Source organism: Tachysurus fulvidraco, chromosome 5 (assembly GCF_022655615.1).
Source record: "Tachysurus fulvidraco isolate hzauxx_2018 chromosome 5, HZAU_PFXX_2.0, whole genome shotgun sequence".
Classification (NCBI taxonomy): Eukaryota; Metazoa; Chordata; class Actinopteri; order Siluriformes; family Bagridae; genus Tachysurus; species Tachysurus fulvidraco.
This window is the reverse complement of record NC_062522.1, coordinates 32,204,844-32,232,343: the sequence shown is the minus strand read 5'-3', so window position 1 is coordinate 32,232,343 and position 27,500 is coordinate 32,204,844. Positions and strand designations below refer to the sequence as shown.

The 27,500-nt window shown below is 40.4% G+C and overlaps 2 protein-coding genes across 4 annotated transcripts in view; one reads left to right on the top strand and one right to left on the bottom strand.

Moving 5' to 3' along the window:
- Nucleotides 1–1,247: 1,247 nt before the first annotated feature.
- On the bottom strand, nt 1,248–5,867 carry nr4a2b (nuclear receptor subfamily 4, group A, member 2b). Its single transcript, XM_027168764.2, has 8 exons — nt 5,705–5,867; nt 5,466–5,538; nt 4,395–5,257; nt 2,842–2,971; nt 2,551–2,714; nt 2,252–2,454; nt 1,955–2,133; nt 1,248–1,859 (listed from the first exon to the last, which is right to left on the bottom strand). The coding sequence occupies exons 3-8, from the start codon at nt 5,253–5,255 to the stop codon at nt 1,624–1,626; spliced, it is 1,773 nt and encodes a 590-aa protein (XP_027024565.1). The 5' UTR covers nt 5,256–5,257; nt 5,466–5,538; nt 5,705–5,867; the 3' UTR covers nt 1,248–1,623.
- A 4,722-nt stretch (nt 5,868–10,589) lies between these two features.
- The window catches only part of gpd2 (glycerol-3-phosphate dehydrogenase 2 (mitochondrial)), a 39,807-nt gene continuing 22,896 nt past the window's right edge, over nt 10,590–27,500 (top strand). The window contains exons 1-7 of one of the 3 annotated variants that reach the window (XM_047813925.1): nt 10,590–10,891; nt 14,763–14,867; nt 17,861–17,869; nt 20,376–20,547; nt 21,915–22,039; nt 22,933–23,030; nt 24,896–25,059. In XM_047813925.1, the coding sequence (XP_047669881.1) occupies nt 14,769–14,867; nt 17,861–17,869; nt 20,376–20,547; nt 21,915–22,039; nt 22,933–23,030; nt 24,896–25,059 (667 nt within the window). In that variant the 5' untranslated portion in view covers nt 10,590–10,891; nt 14,763–14,768. The remainder of the gene's footprint in view (nt 10,892–14,762; nt 14,868–17,860; nt 17,870–20,375; nt 20,548–21,914; nt 22,040–22,932; nt 23,031–24,895; nt 25,060–27,500) is intronic. The other 2 variants (XM_027168769.2, XM_027168772.2) reach the window with 2 other exon arrangements.

Here is a 27,500-nt window from a genome sequence, read left to right as displayed (position 1 = left end):
GTTAAAGCCACTTTTTTCATTTTTCAAATAAATAAATAAATAAATAAATAAATAAATAAATAAATAAATAAAACCAATCTTCCGCCAAAGAAAAAGCGTTGATTGATTGATTGATTGATTTATTTATTTATTTATTTATTTATTTATTTATTTATTTATTTATTTATTAAGATTAAGCTCAATGAGAGTCATATGATATTAATTCACAGGTTTATTTAGCAAAGCACGAGAGATTGATAAACATACCTGCGTCCTTTATATAAGACATACACAACGCAGAGATGCAGAAATGACATCATTTAAAAAAAAATAAAAATAATAATAATAATAATAATTCCAAGTAAAAAACGCGTTGGCATGATGTTAATGAGAAACTGAAGAGAAAACGGCGCACATTAAAAATATTATTATTTAAGACCTATTTCAATATGAAATGAAAAGTGGTTTAAGAGCTCGTCGTGTTCATGCGTAAAAAAGTGATGCGGTAGAAATGGCAAAGCTTTATACACAGTTCAGTCTTAAACACTGCAAAATATAGGGAGTCTATAAAAAGAGTTCTGTCTGTCTGTCTGTCTGTCTGTCTGTCTGTCTGTCTGTCTTTTTATTTCTTTTCTTTCGTTTTGTTTACAGGCGGAAACGCAAAAGACGCGCTTCGTTTGACGCGTTTTATTTAATTCGGAACTTTTGAGAGATAATAGAATATAAGATACGATAAGATAAGATAAGATAAGATAAGATAATATAAGGCAAATGGCATCCAATAGTTTTGCCATAGAATGAAAATGAAGTGTTTTATCGTGTCCATGCTGTGATTGGGACTTTTATAAGCACTCAAATGACATAAAGACGTAAAGTCGGGAGCGCAAAAGCTGCGTTCATCAAATTAATCACATTAATATCATCGCGGGTAAAAAAAAAAACAAAAAAAAAACAGGCATTGCATCACAAAAAACAAAAAACAAAAAACAGCATCACAAAAAAACAAAAGGGCAGCTTATTTGGCCATAAAGCCACTCTGTGTAGTTATACAGTCAGAAAGATCTCAACTCAAGATCTTAACTTCTAAATTAATTCGTGATTTAAAAAGTAGTTGTTGTTTTTTCAACTCAATTCTTTGACAGAATTCATTTTGTCCGAATACATTTTTTGATCAAGCTTGATTTTTTTTTCCACACTAGTGCACTCCTTCTGTCTCTTTCAATAAATGCATAGATGTAATAATAACAATAGCTTAGATATTTTCAAACTGCATTATTGTATTATGGATTAATTTTAATTAGCATCCCATTAAAATCCCCCAAACCCAAGCTTATTATTCAAAAGCATATAATCAAGGAACTACAGTGAAACTATTGTGAAAAGTGTTCAGTTACGATGATGATGATGATGATGATGATGATGATGATGATGATGTCTGGAAGTTTTAATAAAGGGGGTGAATAAATGGTTAACAAGCTCGGAGGATGATTTCCTTGATGATCTCCAACAAGACCAGAAAAGGGCTAGTTCTTAGATCTGCTCTTAGCTCTTGCGCTGTTGTGTCGCTTTCAGTCCAAGGAGAGTGAAAGTAAAGCTCCTTGGCTTGAAGGGGATCGTATAAAACTCTGATAAAGTTCCACATGTTCAGAATGGTAACGTGTCACGAAAGAGCTTCTCGATGATAGCGGGCGTCGGAACCAAGTCCTCCAGCTTCAGGTAAAAAATGCGCTGAAGTCCTTGTGTGCACAGCGTGCGAAGCTCAGGCAGCTTGGCCAGAATTTTTGACAGATGTCCGCTGCAGGCCACGTGATCCTTCAGGCAGGTTAAAATCTTACTCTGAAGCTCCTCTGTCTTTTTGGGCTCCTTCAGGCCGTGGCGCTCTGCAGAAAGAAAAAAAATACACAACGTTTTTTAATATGACATTGTGATAAACCAAAGAAATGTTTTGTGGTGTGGTGGGATATCTGTAAGTCACCTGTGATTATGGTGAGAGCAGCCATGCAGGAGAACGCCGGCACGTCGACGCGCATGCTCTGGAGGCTTGAGGAGAACTCTGCGATTGAGTCGATCCACTCTCCAAACGCTCGCACGCACTGCAGCCTGTGCAGGACGACGCCGCTGCAGAAAACCAGCTTGTCTTCCATCAGATTGGATCTGGATGGATGAATCCAAAGAGAGAAGCGTGGTACTTAGTTAGCCTGACCTCGAGATTAAAATGAAGAAACGTTGAAGAGAAGATCAAAGATTAATACGTAGTGTACAAAATATTCACCTGTATGCCAAGCGCAAGACAAAGAGCTCCAAGAAAGCGGAATCAAACAGCAGCTCCTGGTCACATTTCGGGAGCTCGGTGAAGCCGGGCATCTTCTCCGCCCAGCTGCGGATGATACTCATGGAGCCCATTAGGAGGTCATAAAACTGCTGGATGTGAACGGTCTCGTCTCCGGCGCCGTGGAAGTCCGGGTTGGGCTGAAACTGGAGAGAAAATCATTCTGTCATTCTGTAAATGAACAATTAAAAAAAATCAACAAACAAAAACAAATCCTTTTTTCTTTGAGCATAGCCACTCACTTTGGTGTAATCCAGGCGACCTACGGTGGGGTTGGAGTCCATGTGGGCCCTCACCAGGGAACTCAGGAGATTGGCAGGCGACAAGGAGACGGGTACGTCCTGGGGCCCTTTGGGTTTGGACGGGAGACGACCTCGTCGACCTTTTAAACTGTCCGTTCTTACGACTATAAATTAGACCCCACCCCAATAACATTCCCTCATTAGACTATAACCAAGATTTCATGTCTCACACAACACACAAGTCAAGAGTGTAAGAGTTAAACACTGCAACACTGCCTTCATGTACTGTACCTTCTTTCACCATCCCAACGACGAGGCACTTCTGGAAGCGGCAGTACTGGCACCTGTTCCTCCGCCGTTTATCCACAGGGCAGTTTTTGTTGGCCAGGCACACGTATTTGGCGTTTTTCTGCACCGTGCGCTAGAGAAAGACAAAGACTATTAGTAAGTACTTATAACTGACAGAGCAGAGTTTCATCACTGAACAAAAGAAAAACAGGCTCTTGAGTCTGCGCTCGACAAAGCAAAGCTGGCTAATACATTCAGGAGCAGGACGGGGCACACGTTGGGTAAATACAGAACCGTGGAGCCACATAAATCGCGGGTCCCCCGGCGATGACTCTCTGACCTCTCTTGTCGGATTAGCGCAATTATCCCATCACGGCACGGCAAGCTAAAGAGTCGGCTGGGAATTACACTCTCCCTTCACTCAACCCATCTCCCCCTTCTACCAACACTCCCAACACCACCCACACCCTCATCACCCCCAAAACCCTCACCCTACTGTTGATACATGACATTCCAGTTTCAGAAACGAATGCAGTCTCATCACACAGGTGGTTAAAGATACCGCAGATTTTTCCTTAAAGCTTTATTAACCTCATGAAGGGTTTCATAAGGAGCTCATGAGAGAAGCCTGGTGTGGAAATGTAAAGTTAAATGTATCTCATAACGATTAGCTGCGTGATGTTCCTCTTTAGCTACGTTTTCATTGAATTAAGTTCAAACCAAGTCTCGGAAAAAAATGTCTATTTCTGCGTTAAGCTTTTTTAATTTTTTTAATTTTTTATCTTTTTTATCCAACAGTATTTTCTTGACACTAATGTGGTACAAATCATCTTTTACCTGGAAAGGAGTAATGTAGGTTTACCTTTCACTTTATCTCTAAAAGTTAGAGCAAGCAAACCATTTTTAAAAGTACAATATCAATATCGTCCTACACATTAAAGGCACGATCGATGGGGTCGACACCAGAAAGACGACGGAAGGTTTCGTTTAATTTAGTCTCCTTTCTACAGCACATTTTTAGCAATATATCAAATAAAGTATTTTTAAGTATCAAAATTAATATTTTCTATTCTTTCATCAAGTAGAAAAAACCCTCAAAGTGGAAGTAAAGGTAATAATAAAGGGCTTTTTACTTTTTCACTAATATTACCAAACAATATGTGTATGTATATGTATAAAATATATATGTATCTTTAGACCTAAATAATATTTAGAATAAATGCTACAGACCTGGACCACTTAAACACCACTAATAAGCACTTAAGGTATTTCCGGCGTCCCCTTGCAGTGTCACAATTTATAAGTGTACACATTGGTGTCAGAAAGAAGGCTAATAACCGGTACCTTTACTTGTCTCTGGCTCTAAGAGCACAATGTGTGGATTTTACTTAAATAAATGTGTTATTACGCGCCGGTAAAGTTGGATTAATTGGATTAACAAAGTAAAGTTTTAAACGATGCAGCAGTTTTCTTACTTCTACAGCAACAAGAAAAGGCTTTATTACCAGTTTATTACCCTAGACTGGTTAGAAAAGATAAAAGACATCGGAACATACCTTGAAGAACCCCTTGCAGCCCTCGCACGTGCGCACTCCGTAGTGCTGACACGCGGCGTTATCACCGCACACCGCACACAGACCCTCTCCGTGCGCGGGGCCGCGCGTGGCATTCGGTGAGCACGAAGAAGACGAAGCAGAGGCCACGGGGCTCTCCATGAGCACTCGTCCGTGGCTGATGTGCAGGCTGTGATGCGCGAATCCCAGGCTGTGGTGTTGTGCATGCTGCTGCTGCTGCTGCTGCTGTTGCTGCTGCTGTTGCTGCTTCCTCAGCGGAGCGAATCCGTGTTGTGCGGCACCGTCGAAGCGCATGTGACATGCGGAGACGTGCGCGCTCGACGCAGACGGCTTGAACGAGAAAAAGCGCGTCACGGCGCTCTTGCGCTGCTGCTCCATAAGGTAGCCCGGATGGAAGCCGTGCAAAGACGACGCATCGTCCCACGCCGGAGCGAAGCCCGAATGACACGGTTTGTAGTAAGACGCAGCAGCAGCGGCGGCCGCGGCGGCGACAGCGGGGTCCTCTGCGTGCTGCCCGTGCTGCTGCTGGTGATGCGCGTAGCCGGAGTGTGCCCCGGTTCCATCCTCCGACTTGACCGAGAGATGATCGGCGCAGTGGGGGAGCTGGTACAGGCATGGAGGCTTGGCCTCGTAGCTCCCTGTGCCGCCGGCCGTGTCGGAGAACGTGCTGAAGCTGGGCAGTGACGAAGACGCGGCGGCGAGCTCTGCGTTCGTCAGGTCCATGCTGAACTTCACGAACTCGGGCGTGAGGAAATCGCAGCTGTACTCGCTGTAGCTGTAGCTCTGACACGCAGGACTGGCACCCGGAGGAGAGGTGCCATACTGAGCCTGCACGCAGGGCATCTCTGAGGAGGAGAAGAATGCAAACAAGAAAATCAACTCAGGCTCCTAAACTTGGTCGTGGTGAACCTTCCTCCTGTCCTGTGCATTAGAGCGCAACAGAAAAACTAAAAACACAGGAGGAAGGTTCTCCCGGACACTTTACGCGTCAAAGCTTTGTACATAACAGCTGCCATACGGATGGAGTGCATGCGTGTATTCCCGTTTCCACACCTGCTGACGGGCGATCTAGTGAAATCGCTGCAGTTCGCTGGTTGTACTCGGGGGTCTTCTAATTTTTTCTCTCCTATGTATAAAGAAAAAGCTGTTTTTTAGATTTCCCAATATTGAAAAATGTAATTTATTATTATTATTATTAGAGAGAGAGTGAGAGAGAGAGTGAGAGAGAGAGAGAGAGAAACATAACTTTGATAATTCCGTATTTCTTCCATGTTCTAAAATATATTCCTTACCTCAGTTTTCTTTCCTAGACCTCGTAAGCGCTTTGTCCATCTCTGAAAGAACTCTGCATTTAAAATATAAAAGTATAAAAAGCTTTGCACAGAGAACTCCGAGCTTCCTCACGCTTCAGCTTTAACGCAACTGGCGCTAGAGCGCAACGTGCCTTTGTTTATGGGCTCGGAACGCCGCAGGCCACGTGCCAACAGTGCGGACGTCATGAGCGTCATCCCTTGACGCGCTCCGAGCCCGAGGACAGAAAGCCACTTGTGTTTTTGCGCACTTGTCTTGGGTGGCGCACTTGTTCAGAGTAACAGGACCCGGTTACAGACACTAACGCATGGGTCCAAGCTGTCTGCGCGCATCAGACGCACTATTTAGTACTCTTCGCTGCAAACTGGAACACGTCCGGTTTACAAACCATGTTGGACCTTGTGTAAAATGTATACTTGTTTATTTCTGCACTCTCAGGAAAAAGGGCACTAAGACTGCACCGATCTGCTCTCATGACTGCTGGAATGGTGCCATCAAGGATACACTTTTAGTACCTTTAGGGCTGGGACAGTACATGTAGTAAAGATCTCCTTAAGCCCTAATGATGTAGCTTAAATTATTTTTAAAGGTCACTGATACATAACGTGCAACAGAAGCTGCTCCTCATGGCAGTGAGAAGGAAAGGAACCTTTGCGGTAGCTTTATGTGATGCCTCCAGGTGCATATCGTACCTTTAAAAAGTTTTTATCTATATGTCCGGGCCTGAGAGAAAATAGAGAGTGTGTGGATGAAATAAGCCAGATGTTATGATGTGTGCTGGGATTGTCATGAACTCTTAAACCTAAAGGTAGAACCAGGAAGAACTTAAAAGGGGTTTTCGGTAAAAGATTGTAAAAGAACTTAATTTTTCTTAGTGCCTTAAACAACATGCGATGAAAACAGTCTATGGATTTTACATGTTCTTTATGGAACTTTATATACACTCACTTTATTTTATTAGTAAAGCTATTCAAACAGTAATATCACATCATTCCTTAATTAATCTGTGCACTTCAGCTATAAATATCCACTAATAACATGCAGCATTTATTCACTTTATGATATTCCACTTTTGTATGCGTATATGCTTTGTCCTGCTCAGATGAAACAACCACAAATGATCTACCTAACCTAAATTCAGATGATATTTTACCTGCACAGATGAGATGGAGAAATCAGAATCGGCTTTCCCGTCAGACAACAGGTCAGACTAGTCGTAATAAGAGACGTTATAAGACCTGTGACAGGTGTCTGACATCTTGTGTTTTGGTTTTTAGTTGCGCTGTTATTTTGGGACATGGTGTGAGATAATGTGCTTATTCAGACCCCATCATATAATAATATTTACTGTATATACTATTACTGTCTCACAGCACCAAGGTCTATGGTTCGATCCTGAGCTCACGGTAAGTGGTTAAGGTGTTGGGCTACCAATCAGAAGGTTGTGAGTTCGATTCCTATGTCCACCAAGCTGCCACTGCTGGGCCCCTGAGCAAGGCCCTTAACCCTTGAATTGCTCAGTTGTATAAAAAGTTGTTATCGCTCTGGATAACGGTTTCTGCTAAATGCTGTAAATGTGTGGGTTTCCTGCTGGTTCTCTGGTTTACTCCAATATCCCAAAAATATGTCAGGTGAATTGACTGGTAAAGCTGAAATGCCCATATTTGTGTGTGTGTGTGTGTGTGTGTGTGTGTGTGTGTGTGTGTGTGTGTGTGTGTGTGTGTGTGTGTGTGTGTGTGTGTGATCCTGACAACAATGGAGCACTTTTTGATATGTTAAATTATATTTGTCTCTAAATCAGCACAGATTTCTTTGGGCCGAACGAAGGAAAAGGTTTTTGTATTATTAGTTCTATTTTTTCTTTCATTTCTTTTATAAAAATGTGTGTTATAAACCTTTAAGTATAAATACCTTTCTGGGTGAAAGAAAATAAATAAATAAATAAATAAATAAATAAATTCAATATGTTTTTTCATCTGTGAGATTTTTAGTGTATGACTGGGAAAGAACACAACAAATATGCCATATGGGCCAAATTTCCAAGCACACCTTACATTAGAAAGGAAAAAAAAATTTGAATTTTGTCCAAGGTTACTTAATGTGTGTGTTGAGGAAACTCCACGCACAGTCGTCTTATCGGTTCATATGCTGAACACACAACACACAAACCCAAGACACGAGTCGTCTGCATGGAGATTAAGTTAAAACAGGATTTTCTTGTGCATGTCAAATGACCAGTTCCTTTTCCAGAGTACAATGTTAGTGTGTGTGTGTGTGTGTGTGTGTGTGTGTGTGTGTGTGTGTGTGTGTGTGTGTGTGTGTGTGTGTGTGTATGTGTGTGTGTGGTTAGACCTTCCCAGGGCTCATTGTTCAAAACAGAAGTAGGTTCCAGTGCTTGTAACAGAAATGCAATAATGACGTGATTGTCTGCTTTGCCTCTTTATCACGTTTTAGGGGAAGTTTCGGTAATTCGGGATGTTGTTTAATCTGAGCCCTGGCTCAGTGCTGCACTGAAGGCTGTCCATTGTGCAGAGGGAATCCCAAGCTGACAGAGGCTACTTTGTTCAACGTGTGGTGGATCGCGTCAGCAGTGACGCCAGCGGGAGATACCCCACGAACCGTACTGAGCTCAGAAGCCCATCATCACTCGCAGCACAACGCCTGCGTGAGGAAAAACATCAACAATGCAAAGTGAATTGTGTCACACCTGAGTGTCACACCTGCTCATCTGAACATCCCATATCTGGTATAAATAAGAAATGTCATGACTATAAAAAAATTGACAGTTATTGACATAACTGTCAATTAGACTCTAAAAAAAAATCAATCCATCATTAAATACATAAATAATAATCAGGTGGTTTAATTTGTCTTTTTAAAATATTTATTTTGTTTGCATCTTGTAGTTTTTTTTTTGTAGGCACTATAATTCACACACTTTTCAGATGTACAGTGCAACTTTCATAAGTCACATGAGGTCAGAACAGAAGAGTCACACGAACAGTCACGTGACTCGTCACGTGATTCACGTCTAACTTTTTCCCACTTGGTTTAAGTTTTTCTCTGGAATTTTATTCACATGATAGAAAGATTCATGTGAAATGTTTTTTATTTGTTTGTTTGTCTGTTTGTTTTTTTTTACACTTTTTTATTTGTCCTACTTTATTTATTTATTTATTTATCTATCTATCATCTATCTATCTATCTATCTATCTATCTATCTATCTATCTATCTATCTATCTATCTATCTATCTATCTATTTATTTATTTGTTTGTTTGTTTGTTTATCTATTTGTTTAGTAAGTCAGAAAGAAAGATTGACGTGATTTTTTATTGACATACATCATTAAAAAATACAAGTCTCTTACAATTTTAGTATTATTTACTCAAGTTTATTAATAGAACCACTATTTATTTATTTGTTTATTTATTTATTTGTTTATTTATTTATTTATTAGATTGTTATAAAAAAAAAATCAAGAAACCTATTTAAGTAAAAAAAAATACATGCACTCCAGTATATCATGTGCACCTGGGCACTTATCATTAATTACTTAATTGTTACCTGATCATAACATACCTATTATTATCAGAATTAGAATCAGAATCAGGTTTATTGGCCAAGTGTGTTGACAAACACAAGGAGTTTGGTTCCAGCTGTTTGTGACTCTCAAAGGTACAGACATAAATAACACTATACTATACAATACACACATAAATAACACTATACTATACAATACACACATAAATAACACTATACTATACAATACACACATAAATAACACTATACTATACAATACACACATAAATAACACTATACTATACAATACACACATAAATAACACTATACTATACAATACACACATAAATAACACTATACTATACACACACACACATAAATAACACTATACTATACAATACACACATAAATAACACTATACTATACAATACACACATAAATAACACTATACTATACAATACACACATAAATAACACTATACTATACAATACACACATGCACACAATGAGATACAATATAGACAGAATGAGTATTCCATCCATCCATCTTCTACCGCTTATCCGGGGCCGGGTCGCGGGGGGGTCCCCAGACACTTCCTCCAGCTCTTCGGACACTTCCCTCCAGCGTGTCCTAGGTCTTCCCCGGGGCCTCCTCCTGGTTGGACATGTCCGGAACACCTCCCCGGGGAGGCGTCCAGGAGGCATCCGAAACAGATGCCCGAGCCACCTCAGCTGACTCCTCTCGATGTGGAGGAGCAGCAGCTCTACTCTGAGCTCCTCCCAAGTGACCGAGCTCCTCACCCTATCTTTAAGGGAGCGCCCAGCCACCCTGCGGAGGAAACTCATTTCGGCCGCCTGTATCCGGGATCTTGTCCTTTCGGTCATGACCCAAATCTCATGACCATAGGTGAGTGTAGGAACGTAGATCGACTGGTAAATAGAGAGCTTCGCCTTACGGCTCAGCTCTTTCTTCACCACAACAGATCGGTATATCGACCGCATCACTGCAGAAGATACACCGATCCGCCTGTCGATCTCCCGCTCCATCCTTCCCTCACTCGTGAACGAGACCACAAGATACTTAAACTCCTTAATGAGTATTAAATATGAATATAGAATATGAACATAAAGTGTTATGTACATAAAGTGTGGGAGTGCAAATAACAGTATTGTGTAATATTATGCTTTTGTACAATATATAGCAGCAGCAGAAGTGTGTGTAACGTATACGGATGATGGGATGACTAGTATTATTATTATTATTATTATTATTATTATTATTATTATTATTATTATTATAAGTAGTAGTGGAATCTTTTAAGCTCACTATCCTTTGTATATTCTTTCTTTTTGTGTCCATTCTGTTATCTGCCACACCTCTAGCCTACTAACCTACTCTGTGTAAACATTAATAATCATCATGCAGTTCCTGGCTTCTTTAGTGCGTCAGAACTCCACGCCCACTTTCACCTTCCTCGGAGCACGATTGGACAAAGAAGAGGATGTCGCATTCTGATTGGTTCATCTTCGTGTCTGTCAAACTCAATGAGCGATCGCTTGCATTACTTCCTGGATCGGATGAGAAAGCAGCGAAAGCGGCACTTTCGTCTGTTTATGCTGCGTTTATGCTTTCGCATTTCGACTAACAGTAAGTATGACGTGTGTTCTTTGTTTCTTATGTTTAAACCATTTAAAGATCGGGGTCAAATGTTCAGATTTAAAAGAGAGAGAGAGAGAGAGAGAGAGAGAGAGAGAGGATATAGAGGTGTCATGTGTGCACGTGAGCTGCTGACATATTTTTACACGTCGTTATGATGAGGTTATAATGAGCTGTAATGAGTTATAACGTGTGTGAACTGATATAAGTGCAGAAAATAACCCTGGTTGAAATAAATACTGTAAATTGTGGCTACTTTTATTTATTTATTTGTTTGTTTGTTTAATTATTTGACCAGTTTATTTATTTATTTATTTATTTGTTTGTTTGTTTGTTTGTTTGTTTATTTGTTTGTTTCTTATGTATTTATTTACTTTAAATAATCATATGTATGATGATGTAATGTTGCTTTGTTGACAAGGATGGCAGGAAAATAACAGTGTGTGAAATAATTTTAAGAAATAATTTTAATAATAATTGACTTAAATGATTACTGGGGATGCAAAAACATCCAGCTGCATCGATCTAGAATTAGATGATAAAATGATTTACATACTGAGTTCTTTTGTTTTTCTTTGTTTTAACGCTTGTGTGTGTTTGTTTCTCTAAGTTAATTGTAATAAAACACAAATAGGAAAAATAAAAACAAAAAAGCTCGACTGATAAAGACGAAGGACAGATGACGTGACGTTTATTTTCACCACTTTACAACCGTGCGTAGGATGCATGATAATGAGTGGTTATAAAAATCATACACACACACACACACACACACACACACACACACACACACACACACACACCTACAGATCAGTCATGACGTGCATCTCCAGTGTGGTGTGAGAATGTCCCAGTAGCAGCTGAAGAGTAAAAAGATTTCTATTTCTGTTGCTCGGTCACGTCGGGGTCTTCGCCGACTTGCCGAGGTGAAGGGAGATCTTTTGGGGGAAGATACAAATATAGACAAGATGCTGGATGAAATATGGAGTGCAGGCCATACACACACATATACATTTACACACACACAGAGTAATGTATATACAGATATATACAGTATATATATATATATGTACATATATAGTTACACACATACATGGAGTGTACATGTATACACAAACATATGCACACACACACACACACACACACACACATATTGTATACGTATATACACAAATATATACACACACATCTAAAGAGAATCGTGATTCCATCGTCGAGTCAAACTCTCAGAGGAAAGCTCAGTCTGCCCTCTTCCACATACACGATCTCGCCGACTCCCTCCATTGGCTAGTGTCACAGTGATTGACAGGCAGAAAGTATGCCCCTCCCACCCAGAGAGCTGAACAGCACTTGTATTTGCACGAGATAAACATGTATGCTACAGTAAATGCTGTCAATGTAAATCTAAATGTAAATATCTGTCTGCTGAGGGAAAAAAGATCCAGGAGAGGATGTGGTTCATGAATAAACCACCTGGAGTGAGCGGTGGAATAAAAAAAAAACAACAACAAACAATGAACAATGCAGCTGAGAATATCGTTGCGTTCTCTAACGATTCTTTAAATTCACCCCGAGGCTGCTGGTTTTACTAACATACCGAGATTTAAGATTCTCTCTCTCTCTCTCTCTCTCTCTCTCTCTCTCTCTCTCTCTCTTCCTTAAACATTGCTCAGGTCAAACTCCAGAACTATACAGTATACTCTATTTAGAACAGTCTAGAGCTAAACACCCTCAAAACTGTGGAGATGATAGTGGACTTTAGGAAAGACCCCCTCAACGCTACCCCCCCCCCCCTCCCTTCCTCACAATACCCAACAGCCCTGTGTCATCTGTGGAGGCCTTCGTTTCTGGGCACTACCATTTCCCAAGACCTGAAATGGCATTGCAACATAAACTCCATTATTAAAAAGGCCCAGCAGAGGATGTACTTTCTACATCACTTAAGGAAGTCTGGTCTGTCACAGGAGCTGTTGGTGCTGTTCTACACTGCAGTCGTTGAATCTGTCCTGTGCACATCCATCCATCACCATCTGGTTTGGTGCAGCAACAAAACAGGACAGGAACAGACACAGTAAATACAGCAGAAAAAATAACTGGTGTCCCCACCCCCAAGGACTTGTACCATACAAGGACCAGAAACCGGGTAGTAAAAATCACCACTGATCCTTCGTACCCTGGACACACCCTCTTTCAGCTCCGCCCTTCTCTCAGGCGCTACAGAACTCTGTTTACTAAAACTCCCAGACACAGGAACAGTTTCTTTCCCCAGACAATCACCCTGATCAACAACTCACCATCTTTATATTCACTGCTTCATATCTGTAAGTGCTGCATTATCAGAACTGTCAGTCATCACATCATCTGTATACGTTACACACACTACTGCTGCTGTGGATTGTACAAAAGCATAATTTTACACAATACTGTTATCTGCACTACCGTGTACTTCTCACACTTAATGTACATAACTGATCAGTCATATATTCTGTATTCATATTTAATACTCATAATATCTACTGTGTATTGTATCACATCTGTATTCTATAGTATAGTGTTATTTATGTCTGTATTGTATAGTATAGTGTTATTTATGTCTGTATTGTATAGTATAGTGTTATTTATGTCTGTATTGTATAGTATAGTGTTATTTATGTGTGTATTGTATATAGTATAGTGTTATTTATGTGTGTATTGTATAGTATAGTGTTATTTATGTGTGTGTTGTATAGTATAGTGTTATTTATGTGTGTATTGTATAGTATAGTGTTATTTATGTCTGTATTGTATAGTATAGTGTTATTTATGTGTGTATTGTATAGTGTTATTTATGTGTGTGTTGTATAGTATAGTGTTATTTATGTGTGTATTGTATAGTATAGTGTTATTTATGTGTGTGTGTATAGTATAGTGTTATTTATGTGTGTGTTGTATAGTATAGTGTTATTTATGTGTGTATTGTATAGTATAGTGTTATTTATGTGTGTGTTGTATAGTATAGTGTTATTTATGTGTGTGTTGTATAGTATAGTGTTATTTATGTGTGTGTATAGTATAGTGTTATTTATGTGTGTATTGTATAGTATAGTGTTATTTATGTGTGTATTGTATAGTATAGTGTTATTTATGTGTGTATTGTATAGTATAGTGTTATTTATGTGTGTGTGTATAGTATAGTGTTATTTATGTGTGTATTGTATAGTATAGTGTTATTTATGTGTGTATTGTATAGTATAGTGTTATTTATGTGTGTATTGTATAGTATAGTGTTATTTATGTCTGTACCTTTGAGAGTCACAAACAGCTGGAACTAAATTCCTTGTGTGTGTCAACACACTTCTAATATGCTACGCTAAGCTACAGTGGATTATACTCCACCAAATCTCCACTTTACTATACTATATTATATAATAATAATAATATAATATTATATTATACTATAAGTGACTAAGTGAGTACGGTGACCCATAGACAGAATTAGTTCTCTACATTTAACCCATCCAAAGTGCACACACACACACACACACAGCAGTGAACACACACACATACCGTGAACACACACCCGGAGCAGTGGGCAGCCATTTATGCTGCGGTGCCCGGGGAGCAGTTGGGGGTTCGGTGCCTTGCTCAAGGGCACCTCAGTCGTGGCCGGCCCGAGACTCGAACCCACAACCTTCGGGTTACGGGTCAGACTCTCTAACCATTAGGCCACAATTTCCCCCAAATACTATACTATACTGTATTATATTACACTACACTATACTATATTATACTACACCTTTTTTTCTACACAATGCTTTGCTTTAGTACTTTTTGTTTATTTAATAGAATTGAGGTCTAACATTACTTTGTCGATTGTATCCAGGGACTAATGGCGTTTCGGAAAGCAGTGAAAGGGACCCTGATAGGGGGCGGAGCCTTAGCTACAGCCTTCGGCCTATCACAATTCATTGAATACAGGAGGAATCAGGTGAGTGTTTATGATAGATATTGATGACAGAGTTAGAAATGATGGTTTATGCTAAGATACAATAGGTGCTTTGCTCTGAGGTTGGAGGAGGAGGAGAAGGAGGAGGAGGAGGAGGAGGAGTTGTGGCTGAATCTCCAGGCAACTCGTTCCAGTACATGTCTGATCTCACCCCAGGAATGTGCTGCTTTTGTGCACCTTCTGTTCTCTCACCTTCCTCTACACTTAAAACAGTCGAGTAACTACAAATAAACTAACGTTAAAATTAGCGTTATTACTTATGCTAGTAATTCTAAATAATAATAATAATAATAATAATAATAATAAACTTTATTTTAAATCACCAGCTTCTATTCCATACAATTTTATTTTGGGATTATTATTATTATTATTATTATTATTATTATTATTATTATTATTATTATTATTATTATTATTGTTAGTGTTATTATTATTATTATTATTATTATTATTATTAATAACGTATTATTATCAGAGTTGCTGACCAATCAGAAGTCAGAATTAAACAGTGCTTTGGTATAATGATGATCTGAGTTCACTGCAGTTAAAAAAAACAATAAACACAATAAAAGCCTTAGACCGAGACGCTTTGCGATCCGAGACGGGCGTCTGTTATTCTTCCGGCCGCGCTCTTAACGCCGTCGTCTTATCGTCAGCCCGTATTTGCCGAAGCGACACAGCACTTAAAGAATACCAAACAAATTGTTCCTCACTTGAATATGAAATGATGAACAATTTCATCTCCATTCAAGCCACCGGGGATTTCAGCGCTCATCACAATGTACCTGTGTTTAGACTGGCAAGAGCCCTAGGGGGTGTAAGGTCTCATCTCGTCTGGATGCTGCGCTAAATAACTTAAGGTCAAGTAGATTAAGATAATCAACAAGGCCTTCGGAAACAAACGAAGGGGGAAAAAAAAACAGGGCTCACACACTCTCGAAGACGCCGGGGGTCCTGATTTACTCTCTCATCAACTATTCAAATCCACCACAAACCGTTTTTGTCCATTATCCTCCGCGGCTCCGGATCAGACTCCGGGGAACGACAGAGTTACGGCCTCTCGAGCGTTCGGTTGCCAAGGAGCTGCATAATGTGGTCAACATGCGCTTACACGAGAGCGTGGATTTACGGAAGCACAGAGTGAGAGTTCACAAGCAGAAGTGTTCGGTGTGGTTAGACCTAACTGAAGTGATCATTTCGCTGTTGTATGGTCGAGCGCGTGAACACACCGCCGTGGCCGTCGTCGCTCTCGTCACGGCGCCTCTTCGTGCTTTCTGAAAGGAAATGAAAGGACAAGTCAAAGGTTTTTTTTTTTTTATCAGCATCAGTTCATCAGTTCTTTAGTCTCTTAAAATCAGACGTCAGTGTAAAGACTAGAGCTGTGTGACTGCCTGCTGTTCAGTAAACGCAGCACCGGTCGTCTGTACGTTCACTGCAGGTCACGTGACTCCGACTCCACTCAAGTGTTCAGTAACTTTAGATTTAATGTGTGACTCAAACAGACTGGAGAATCTCTTGCCTGTAAAAGTAGAGCTGTTTATTCTTTAACGCTGCATTGACTTTGTTGGTGCTCTATTTGGTGAAGGCCGTCTTTAAGACATGACTTCTACAGACGTCTACAGACTTCTACAGACTTCTACAGTCTCCTACAGACTTCTACAGACTTCTACAGACATCTACAGACTTCTACAGACTTCTACAGTCTCCTACAGTCTCCTACAGACTTCTACAGACATCTACAGACATCTACAGACTTCTACAGACTTCTACAGTCTCCTACAGACATCTACAGACTTCTACAGTCTCCTACAGTCTCCTACAGACTTCTACAGTCACCTACAGTCTCCTACAGTCTCCTACAGACATCTACAGACTTCTACAGACTTCTACAGTCTCCTACAGTCTCCTACAGACTTCTACAGACTTCTACAGACTTCTACAGATTTCTACAGACTTCTACAGACTTCTACAGACTTCTACAGTCTCCTACAGACTTCTACAGACATCTACAGACTCATACAGTCTCCTACAGACATCTACAGACTTCTACAGTCTCCTACAGTCTCCTACAGACTTCTACAGACTTCTACAGACTTCTACAGATTTCTACAGACTTCTACAGACTTCTACAGACATCTACAGACTTCTACAGACATCTACAGACTTCTACAGACATCTACAGACTCATACAGACGTCTACAGATTTCTACAGATGTCTACAGACTTCTACAGACACCTACAGACATCTACAGACTTATACAGACGTCTACAGATTTCTACAGACATCTACAGACTTCTACAGACTTCTACAGACATCTACAGACATCTACAGACTTCTACAGACATCTACAAATTTCTACAGACTTCTACAGACTCCTATAGACATCTACAGACCTCAGACTTCTACAGGCTCCACCCACTGCATCAGTCACTAAACTTAACAAATGCTAATTTAGCGACTATTGAACATTTATTTATTTATTTATCTATTTGTTTATTTATTTATTTATCTATTTATTTATTTGACATGATGAATTTCTTTCTTTCTTTCTTTCTTTCTTTCTGTACCTATCATTCTTTATTTATTTATCATGACATTTCTTAATTAATTTATTTATGTATTTATTTTAAATGTTGTTTTTTGTTTTTTTTTTGCAGACGATAACTGCCTTTATTTACTAGTCGCTTGTATGATCGTTTGCATATGAACTCCTTTAATAATTTCACTCTTTATAAACACTTTATTAAACACTGTGTTTAATCTGCGCCGCTTCTGCAGATCGAACCTTTCGGTCGCGTGCGAAAGCGAGACGTTGGTGTTAATCCCAGAGCTTTCCGTCTGGCTGATTTCACGTCACGTCACTTCTCTGGAACACAAACTTTTATTCTGTCTCTTGATGTTCATTTTTATTTTGATCTTTTTTTTGCATCTGTTTATCCGTTCATCTGCCTCCTGCCTTCCCTCGACGCCGCAGCCTCACCGGGTAAGCCGAAGAAAAGACGGAGAGAGGAGAAAAGAAAAGAAAAAAAAGATTTTGATTTTTAAAAATTAATCTGCAATCATGCATGTTTCAGACACTAATCTGTGAGATTGTGATGTTAATTTGGTGTGTGTGTGTGTGTGTGTGTGTGTGTGTGTGTGTGTGTGTCTCCTCTATGGCAAGGGCACTGTTACGCTAGCTGGCTATCTGGCTAAGTGTCGCTCGGCGGTGGCCGATTGCGTATTTGCATGAAATTCGTCGCTGCCGTGTTCGGTGATGTCGCAGGCGTGATTGCAGGACAGCCTTCTCACTTTAATTGTCTGTGGATGTTTTAAATAAAATGTCCGTCCTTGGAAACAGACACTAATTATTGAATCTTGTTTTTACATGCTGTTACGGTCTAAATTGCAAATGTCTGGCTTCATTTGGTCATTTGCAAGTCAAATACACCCCGCAGGCTTTCAGGGGAAAGATTGATGTAATCATTTAGACCGAATGCTAACGACAAAATGAATAAAAACGTTCCATTATAACTAAATATCGCTCGATATCTCGCTTTCCCGCAACGTGTCTTGTCTTCGTCTGAATTTTTTTTCGAGGGTTGAGACAAACACACGCTTCTTTTTAAAAATTATTGACTTTGAGAACTTCCGAGAGAATGAGAGAGAGAGAGAGAGAGAGAAAGAATTAGAGAGAGAAATACAGAGAGAGAGAGAGAGAGAGAGAGAGAGAGAGAGAGAGACGCCCGAGAAGTAGAAAGAATGTAGAGATGAGCGAGGACGGCAAATAGAAGAGAGAGAGAGGAGAGAAGGAGAGAGCAGAGAGAGAAGAAGCGAGAGAGAGAAAGAATAGAGAGAGAGAGACTACAGAGAGATGAGAGAGAGAGAGAAAGAAGTAGAGAGAGAAATACAGCTAGAGAGAGCAAGAGAGTTGCAGAGGAGAGAGAGAGAGAGAGAGAGAGAGAGAGAGAAAGAATTAGAGAGAGAAATACAGAGAGAGAGAGAGAGAGAGAGAGAGAGAGAGAGAGAGAGAGAAAGAATTAGAGAGAGAAATACAGAGAGAGAGAGAGAGAGAGAGAGAGAGAGAGAGAGAGAGAGAGAGAGAGAAATACAGAGAGAGATACAGAGATACAGATACAGAGAGAGAGAGAGATACAGAGAAAGAGAGAGAGAGAGACATACAGACATACAGAGAGAGAGACATACAGTGAGAGAGAGAGAGAGAAAGAGAGAGACATACAGAGAGAGATACAGAGAGAAAGAGAGAGAGACATACAGACATACAGAGAGAGACATACAGAGAGAGATACAGAGAGAGAAAGACATACAGAGAGTGAGAGACATACAGCGAGAGAGAGAGAGAAAGAGAGAGACATACAGAGAGAGAGAGAAAGAGAGAGACATACAGAGAGAGATACAGAGAGAAAGAGAGAGAGACATACAGACATACAGAGAGAGAGATACAGAGAGAAAGACATACAGAGAGAGAGACACAGAAAGAGAGAGAGAGACATAGAGAGAGAAAGACACAGAGAGAGAGATACAGAGAGAAAGAGAGAGAGACATACTGTACAAAGAGAGAGAGAGAGAGACATACAGACATACAGAGAAAGAGAGACATAGAGAGAGAGACATACAGACATAGAGAGAGAGAGAGAGAGAGAGAGAGAGAGACTTACAGAGAGAGAGAGATACAGAAAAGATACAGAAAAGATATTTTTACACTTCAACACACCAAAATATTGAAATATACAAATAAATTATTACAATTTAAAAGAAGCTAATAAACACAAGGCTATCACACTGTGTAACCCTTTAGCCAGGATGGCTAGCAAGCTAGCAAACGGTTATATTATACCAAAACTATAGTTAGTGTTAACAGCTAACAGCTAACAGGCTAACCATTACAGTGACACTATATATAATATTGCCAGACCAGTACCCAGGATTGCTAACAAGCTAGCTGACATTAGTCCTTAGTGTCAACATTAGTGTAGTTATATTAACAGAATAATTAGCCACTAGCAGGCTTACAAATGATTAGCTAGCGTTACTAACAAGCTAGCAAAGGATTAGCCAAGTTTACTAGCTAGCAACCTAGCTAACATTTAATAACTATTGTGATTAATAAAACAGCAGGCTGTTATATTTTACAACTTAGTAGCATAGAATTTTAGCAAGCTAGCTAACAACAGGCTAACTTATCATTAGCCAGGTGGGAATTGGCAATGATTAATGATTAAATTGTGTGAAAATAAATAAACATTATATTTTATTTTTAAGATTTCGTTTTTTCTCAGATTTTTGTGTTGATTTTAATAATTATTACGAATCTTATTATTTTTTTTTATAAGATTTCACTCTTTAACACTCTAACTAGCCTGAATGTTTTATCACAGGGGGAAATGATGAAATGATTAACGTTGCATGCGTCAATCGTTTAATTCTCCTAATCTCCCACATTTGAGTCTGTTTGCTGTTTGTTGATTTTCTTGTGTGTACGTGATCAGGCTCGGCTGGCGTACGTGGAGGCAGAAGGGCAGCTGAAGATGCCGTTTGAGGACAGACTTCCAACGCGTGAGGAACAGCTGGCCGCGCTGCAGAACACGCAAGAATTCGATGTGCTGGTGGTGGGGGGCGGAGCTACGGGATCGGGATGCGCTTTAGACGCCGTCACGCGCAGTGAGAGAAAATTGACTGTCTTATAAATCTGATGAATTAACACCAACACGTCACACACGCGGTTCATGGCGGTCTTAACATTTTTAACTATTTTGAATTGTCGCAACTTGAAAAAATTATATTAAAAAAAAAAAAGAAAACAGCAAGATGACATTAGAACGAACTGATTGAGAACGTTTATTTAACTGCTGGAAAAAGTCTAAAAATCAGCCATGATTAATCTAATAATAATAATAATCGGTTAAATAAATAAATAAATAAATAAATAAATAAATGGATTTAGTCTGTAGATTTATGTTCTGTGTTTGTAAAATGTAACATAAAAATGTAAAAGAAATAATAAAATATTATAAAAATCAGCCATGATTAGTCTAATAATAATAATAATAATAATAATAATAATAATAATAATAGGTTAAATAAATAAATAAATAAATAAATACATGGATTTAGTCTGTAGATTAGTTTTCTTTTTGTAAAATGTAACAAAAATGTAAAATAAATAATAAAATATTGTTATAAAAATCAGCCATGATTAGTTTAATAATAATAATAATAATAATAATAATAATAATAATAATAATAATAATAGGTTAAATAAATAAATGGATTTAGTCTGTAGATTTGTTTTCTTTTTGTAAAATGTAACATAAAAATGTAAAGGAAATAATAAAATATTATTATAAAAATCAGCCATGATTAGTCCAATAACAATCGGATAAATAAATAAATAAATAGATTTAATCTGTAGATTTATGTTTTGTTGTAACATAAAAATGTAAAAGAAATAATAAAATAAAAGGCTAAAATAAATTGTATGTTTTTTTAGAACAGTTTGTTTTTTTAAAACATAATATTGTAGACTTTAATAGACATTTAAATAATTATATTATTTTATATTATTATTATTTTTTTTTACATATAATAATATCATTTTAATGAGTATTCAGTTTTGGCCCTGATGGCTTTGCTCTTTAAACTTTAGTTCTATAACTTTTTTAATTTGCAGTTGTTGTTTTTTTTTTAATCGTCGTTTATTTTCTTCTACTTACGATATTTCAATAACGGTTTAAACGCACGACTAAGACGTCGTGCTCGGTCTCGGCTGTTTTTCGGTGATAATGAATAAAAATGTCCCTGCGTTGTCACCTTGGCCTCTTCAGAACGCAATATAGAGCCGAGGCCGAGCGGATGCAATATGCATGCGCTGATCTTTCCGTCCTCAGGCATATTACAGACAGGAGGGAAAATCTGTATGAAAATGACACCGAGCGCAGTCTAAATATTTGGAGCTGTGGGAGCTCGAAATGCCAGTGAGCCACTTAATCTGTTTCCTCCCTCCTCTTCCTCCTCGTCGTCCTCCTCAGATCTGAAGACGGCCCTGGTGGAGAGGAGCGATTTCTCCTCCGGCACCAGCAGCAGGAGCACCAAGCTGATCCACGGAGGAGTGCGCTATCTGCAGAAGGCCATCATGAGGCTGGATTATGAACAGGTGACCGTTCTCGCTTGTTGTGTCTTTTTTCTTTTTTTAATTCCCCTGTTTACCTGCATGTTAGATGCATTGAGATGAGGCAGTGTTTGAGGAGAAGAAATGTTTCTAATGCAAAAAAATATATATTTTTCTTCTTAAAGCCTACATTCAGCTTCAGTGGCTTGAGATTAAAAGTTAAATAAATAAATAGATAGATAGATAGATAGATAGATAGATAGATAGATAGATAGATAGATAGATAGATAGATAGATAGATAGATAGATAAATAAATAAATGGGGTCACGTTGGCTTAGTGGTTAGCACGGTCGGCTCACACCTCCAGGGTCGGGGGTTCGATTCCCACCTCCTCCTTGTGTGTGTGGAGTTTGCATGTTCTCCCCGTGTCTCGGGGGTTTCCTCCGGGTACTCCGGTTTCCTCCCCCGGTCCAAAGACATGCATGGTAGGTTGATTGGCATCTCTGGAAAATTGTCCGTAGTGTGTGAGTGTGTGAGTGAATGAGAGTGTGTGTGTGCCCTGTGATGGGTTGGCACTCCGTCCAGGGTGTATCCTGCCTCGATGCCCGATGACGCCTGAGATAGGCACAGGCTCCCCGTGACCCGAGAAGTTCGGATAAGTGGTAGAGAATGAATGAAAAAAAAAAAAATAAAGTTGAACTTCATATTTGGACTCATTTTACAAAGGTATAAAAATTTCATTCCAGTCTGAATTCTTTTGTGGTTGCCAGATGTTTCCATTATCAACCATGAAAATGCTGTAAAACCCAAATTAATAAACTAATCTATCTATCTATCTATCTATCTATCTATCTATCTATCTATCTATCTATCTATCTATCTATCTATCTATCTATCTATCTATCTATCTATCTGCACTTCTTTTCCTTTCCCTCAGTACATGATGGTGAAGGAGGCTCTACATGAGCGTGCGAACCTTCTGGAAATCGCCCCTCACCTGTCCGCTCCGTTACCCATAATGCTCCCTGTTTACAAGTAAGACTGACGATACACTCATCCCTTACAGAGTAATAACAGCAGGAACTGATTCGTTTAATGCGTCTGCACTTCACATTGGGAGTAGGATAAGACTTTACTTACGAACAGTGTTTATAAGGCTACATAAGCATGTCAAAATATATATATATATATATATTTATATACACAAAAACATTACTAAAGCCATATTCCAACAGACGTCTGTATGTCTTTAATCTAAATACGGAGTGACGTAAACCCAAGTCAGTAAGGTCAGGACTACATAAGCAGTTCATAACACGACACAACTTTCATAAACATTCTTTAAACACTCATTGCAGTCAGTATCAGTGTCGTAAACGCTGCTTCTTTTATGTCCTGTTGACGTTACACCCGATGTAAGCGACACAGAATGCACTTGTCATACCGGTGTGTTATAATACGTTATTACACGTTCATGATCTATAATAAGTTACGTGTGTTATGTTATAGTTTCTCTGGCTTGTTATAGATAAAACAAGTTATTTAAACAAAGGAATGTTATGAAGAGTTATATGTGTTAAGTGAATTATGGAAACCAACCTTCCAGCTGGAATATAATTGAGATTAATTATTAACGCATGACATCATTGTTTGCTTCCGATGCAGAAGTTATTACATCCCAGAGCATGTGTTATAACATAAGTTTACGTCTCTTGACTCTATGTCATTTCTATGACAAATACATTAATGAAATAAATATTTTTTTTTATAACCCTTCCTAAATGTTTATCGAGGTTGTCCGGAAGGTGCCATGTGTCATGAAGGTGTTATGTAGCGTTATGAACACGGCTTTGAGCGAAGCGTTATTAACGCTGTGTACGGAGACATCTGTCCTGAGCTTCATTACAGATTACAGAACAGGATTTATTTATAAAGGGATAAGTTCTCTGAGACGTCGAGGAATCGTCTTCCGCCTTCCGTCCCCGAGTCCCACAGAGTTCAGACACGAGCTGGAAGTCGGCGCCGCCGTCGCCGTGTCTAATTACTCCTGGCATTTAGGCTCGGCTCTGATATTTAAACGAGCGTGAGTGATGTCGAGGGCTTACAGAACACCACGACCTCATGATCACATCACATTTCTGTCAGACACCGAAATCCGTAGCCGGGCACGTCACGGGCTCTCGGGAGACGAGATACAGAGAAGATCCAGGAGCAGAGAGAACGATACGGAGAGGAGGATTCTGTCGACGTGTCCAAAAGTCTAAAAACTAAAAATAAATAACCTCAAAAACTCTGAAATTTTGTTCGGATTCAAAATCGTCTCGATGTCTTTAGATGTCCGGTGTAATAAAGAGTCTGACGTCATTAAGAAGAGAAAAAAAATGTGATTCTTATACTATTACTTTATACTGAGTTTGCATGTGGGGGGGCACGGTGGCTTAACGGTTAGCACGTTCGCCTCACACCTCCAGGGTCGGGGGTTCGATTCCCGCCTCCGCCTCGTGAGTGTGGAGTTTGCATGTTCTCCCCGTGCCTCGGGGGTTTCCTCCGGGTACTCCGGTTTCCTCCCCCGGTCCAAAGACATGCATGGTAGGTTGATTGGCATCTCTGGAAAATTGTCCGTAGTGTGTGTGTGTGAGTGAGAGTGTGTGTGTGTGTCCTGTGATGGGTTGGCACTCCGTCCAGGGTGTATCCTGCCTTGATGCCCGATGACGCCTGAGATAGACACAGGCTCCCCGTGACCCGAGAAGTTCGGATAAGCGGTAGAAAATGAATGAATGAATGGATGAATGATTTTGCGTGTCGCGTGTCGGACGCGTCTCGGTGTCTGCTCACGCTCAAGGTTGCAGTAATCAGGTTAGGTTCTCTGTCTTTATCGATGTCTTTGTGTAAACTCGCAGGTGGTGGCAGCTGCCGTATTACTGGGCCGGGATAAAGATGTACGACCTGGTGGCTGGGTCTCACTGCCTGAAGAGCAGCTACGTCCTGAGCAAGAGCAAAGCCCTGGAGCTCTTCCCCATGCTGAAGAAGGACAAGCTGGTCGGAGCCATCGTCTACTACGACGGTGAGGACTCCGGAGCCTTCGCTTTCGTTTGCCAGTCGGATTCCGGATTCTGATTGGTCAAACGACGTGGAGCACGCTTTTGTTTAAATACCTTATCGTTTCCGTAGCAACGGCCGGTTCACAGGGACCGTTGTAGAAGTCTTCTAGTCTTCAGTGTCAGTCGGAGGTAAAGATGCGACTCTACACTTTGTAACACGAGAGAGGGGAAAAAAACAGGAAGTTGTTTAGTTTAGTTTAGTTTACGGTCGCTTTAATATTCGCAGCGTGGCGTAGACTCGTATCGTACACGTGTCTGTCCATGAGGATCCTGAGTGATGCGATGCGATTAGCACGTGACGCGGGTTACCGGACGTGATACAGACGTGTCACATCTTCTGTACCGTAGCACGCGTGTGAGCGAGCGACCGTCTGGATGGAAAGAAGTCATTTTATTTTTAGATTAGATTAGATTAGATTTTTAGATTAGATTCAACTTTATTGAGCCAATGAACTGCAGTTAGCATCTAACCGGAACATTGAAAAGTAGAGAATTGAGATTTTTAAAACAGAACAGATTTATTTTTCTCTTGTGGTCTTGTGGGTCGTAATAATAATCTCAGCCGGAGGAATTACCACCAGCGTACTGTGTGTGTGTGTGTGTGTGTGTGTGTGTGTGTGTGTGTGTGTGTGTGTGTGTGTGTGCCTCCATATGCTCCTGGTTAGTCGCTGTGTCTCAAGCCTGTCCCTTTTATTCAAGGTCTCCCTCTTGGCGAGTAAAAAAAAAAAGGCCCCTCCTCGTGCTCATGCCTGCGAGGGGCTTCCTGTCAGGCCGGATTTGGGCCGCGCCGATACACGTGAGCGTAAAGGCGGCATATTTGCGGAGGGAACGCGGCGGCTATCCGAGCATGGATCTGTCACATCACGTCACTCGGTGGAGGAAGAGCAGGACAAGGAGACGTCCATGCCGTCTCCACACTCGCTCTCGTCAGCTGTAAGCCTCGTGCGAGAGAGCGGCGTCCTGAAACAGGGCCACAGTAATGACAGTTTAGAGACACCTTTTATTCGTTTTATCCCCCCTACACACACACACACACACACACACACACACACACACACACACACATCCCATTTTCCCCTTCCCTCCTTCTTCTCTCTTCCTCTGAGTTGTCAGCTGGCTTTTCTTTCCAATTATTCAATCTGGAACAATCACGGCCGTGACATTTCCGAATCTGACCTTCTCGGCTGGAGATCGCGGCTCTGCCTGACGCTATTTGCCTCTCTCTATTTCTCCCTCACTCCCTTTTCTCTCTCTCTCTCTCTCTCTCTTTAATCTTTCTCCCTTTCCTTCATACCTGCTCAGTCTTCTTCCGCTTCCCTTCTCCCTTTTTCACAGTATCTCTCCGTCGTCTATTCTCTGACAGAACTTCACTCTTCTACACAGAGACCTTTGCTAATCTGTTAGACGTCATTCTTTTCTCACTGACGGATTTTTTATCCCCCCCCCCCTTACTTCATTTTTTCCATTTAATCTGATTCCGTAAACCTTTTTATCTCCGCGCGTCCGTTCTTCTGTCGTAAACGAAACCCGTGACGGATTCTTCCGTCGTCTGCTTTCCGTCCGTCTCCCGTTTCCGTCCTGAAACACGTTACAGGAATTAGCGCCGCGGTCGGTTCGCTCTTCTGTACGCTGAAACCGTTTTTAGCGATTAACGACGTCTTTTATTTCCGCTACATAGCGTACACATGCAGTCCCTAGCAGCAAAGGTTCATGGGATGTCTAACGGAGCACGCCGCTCTCGTCGCTGCTCGTAATTCATTCGAAAATTTGCCCTTTAAAGGATCTCCTCGGTTGCGCTATTACTTTATTGTCTGCTGGAGCTGCCGCGAGCATGTGTTAGCATTAGACATGGTTCTGTGAGTACCGAAGCCCTCCGGTACCAACCACAGCACAAAAAAATGTCAGATCTCCACCCAGTCCCGCTTCGGCTGTCACTCCGGCACTCTCTGTTTTTCCGTGTTTTATTCCTTTTGTACCGTTTTATTTCTTACCGATTAATGACGCCGCTTCATTTTTATCCCGTGATTGTCGCGTGACGTCTGCGGACCACGCTAGCGTCGACGTTATAGCGGCTGCAGACACCGGCCTCGCGATAATAAAGAGCGAATTATAAGAGAGCAAAACATTAAACACGAACACTGTAGCGTGTCGAAATAATCCCGTGATCCGGTGGCGCCGTGTGGACGTCAACACGAGACCATCTTTGTTTTCGCTTCCTGGCGATTGTTCATGAAACTGTTCCCTTAACACTTCAGTCTCTCAGCTACAGTGAAGCTGAGCAGTAAAGCCGATGAGTCGAAGCTCAAGATCAAAGACATTTGACTACTTTTTTATTTAGTTATAAACAGGGGAGTTTGGGTGGGGTTACGCTCATGTTTGTAGTGATGTCACAGTGAACAGAGGA

Excerpts from the sequence above, each read along its gene's own strand:
- nr4a2b (XM_027168764.2), bottom strand. The coding sequence starts at position 5,255 with ATGCCCTGCGTGCAGGCTCAGTATGGCACCTCTCCTCCGGGTGCCAGT. Across the intron at positions 2,134-2,251 it reads GTCTTGCGCTTGGCATACAG|ATCCAATCTGATGGAAGACA; the intron begins GTGAATATTTTG and ends TCATCCATCCAG. Across the intron at positions 1,860-1,954 it reads TGCTCTCACCATAATCACAG|AGCGCCACGGCCTGAAGGAG; the intron begins GTGACTTACAGA and ends TTCTTTCTGCAG.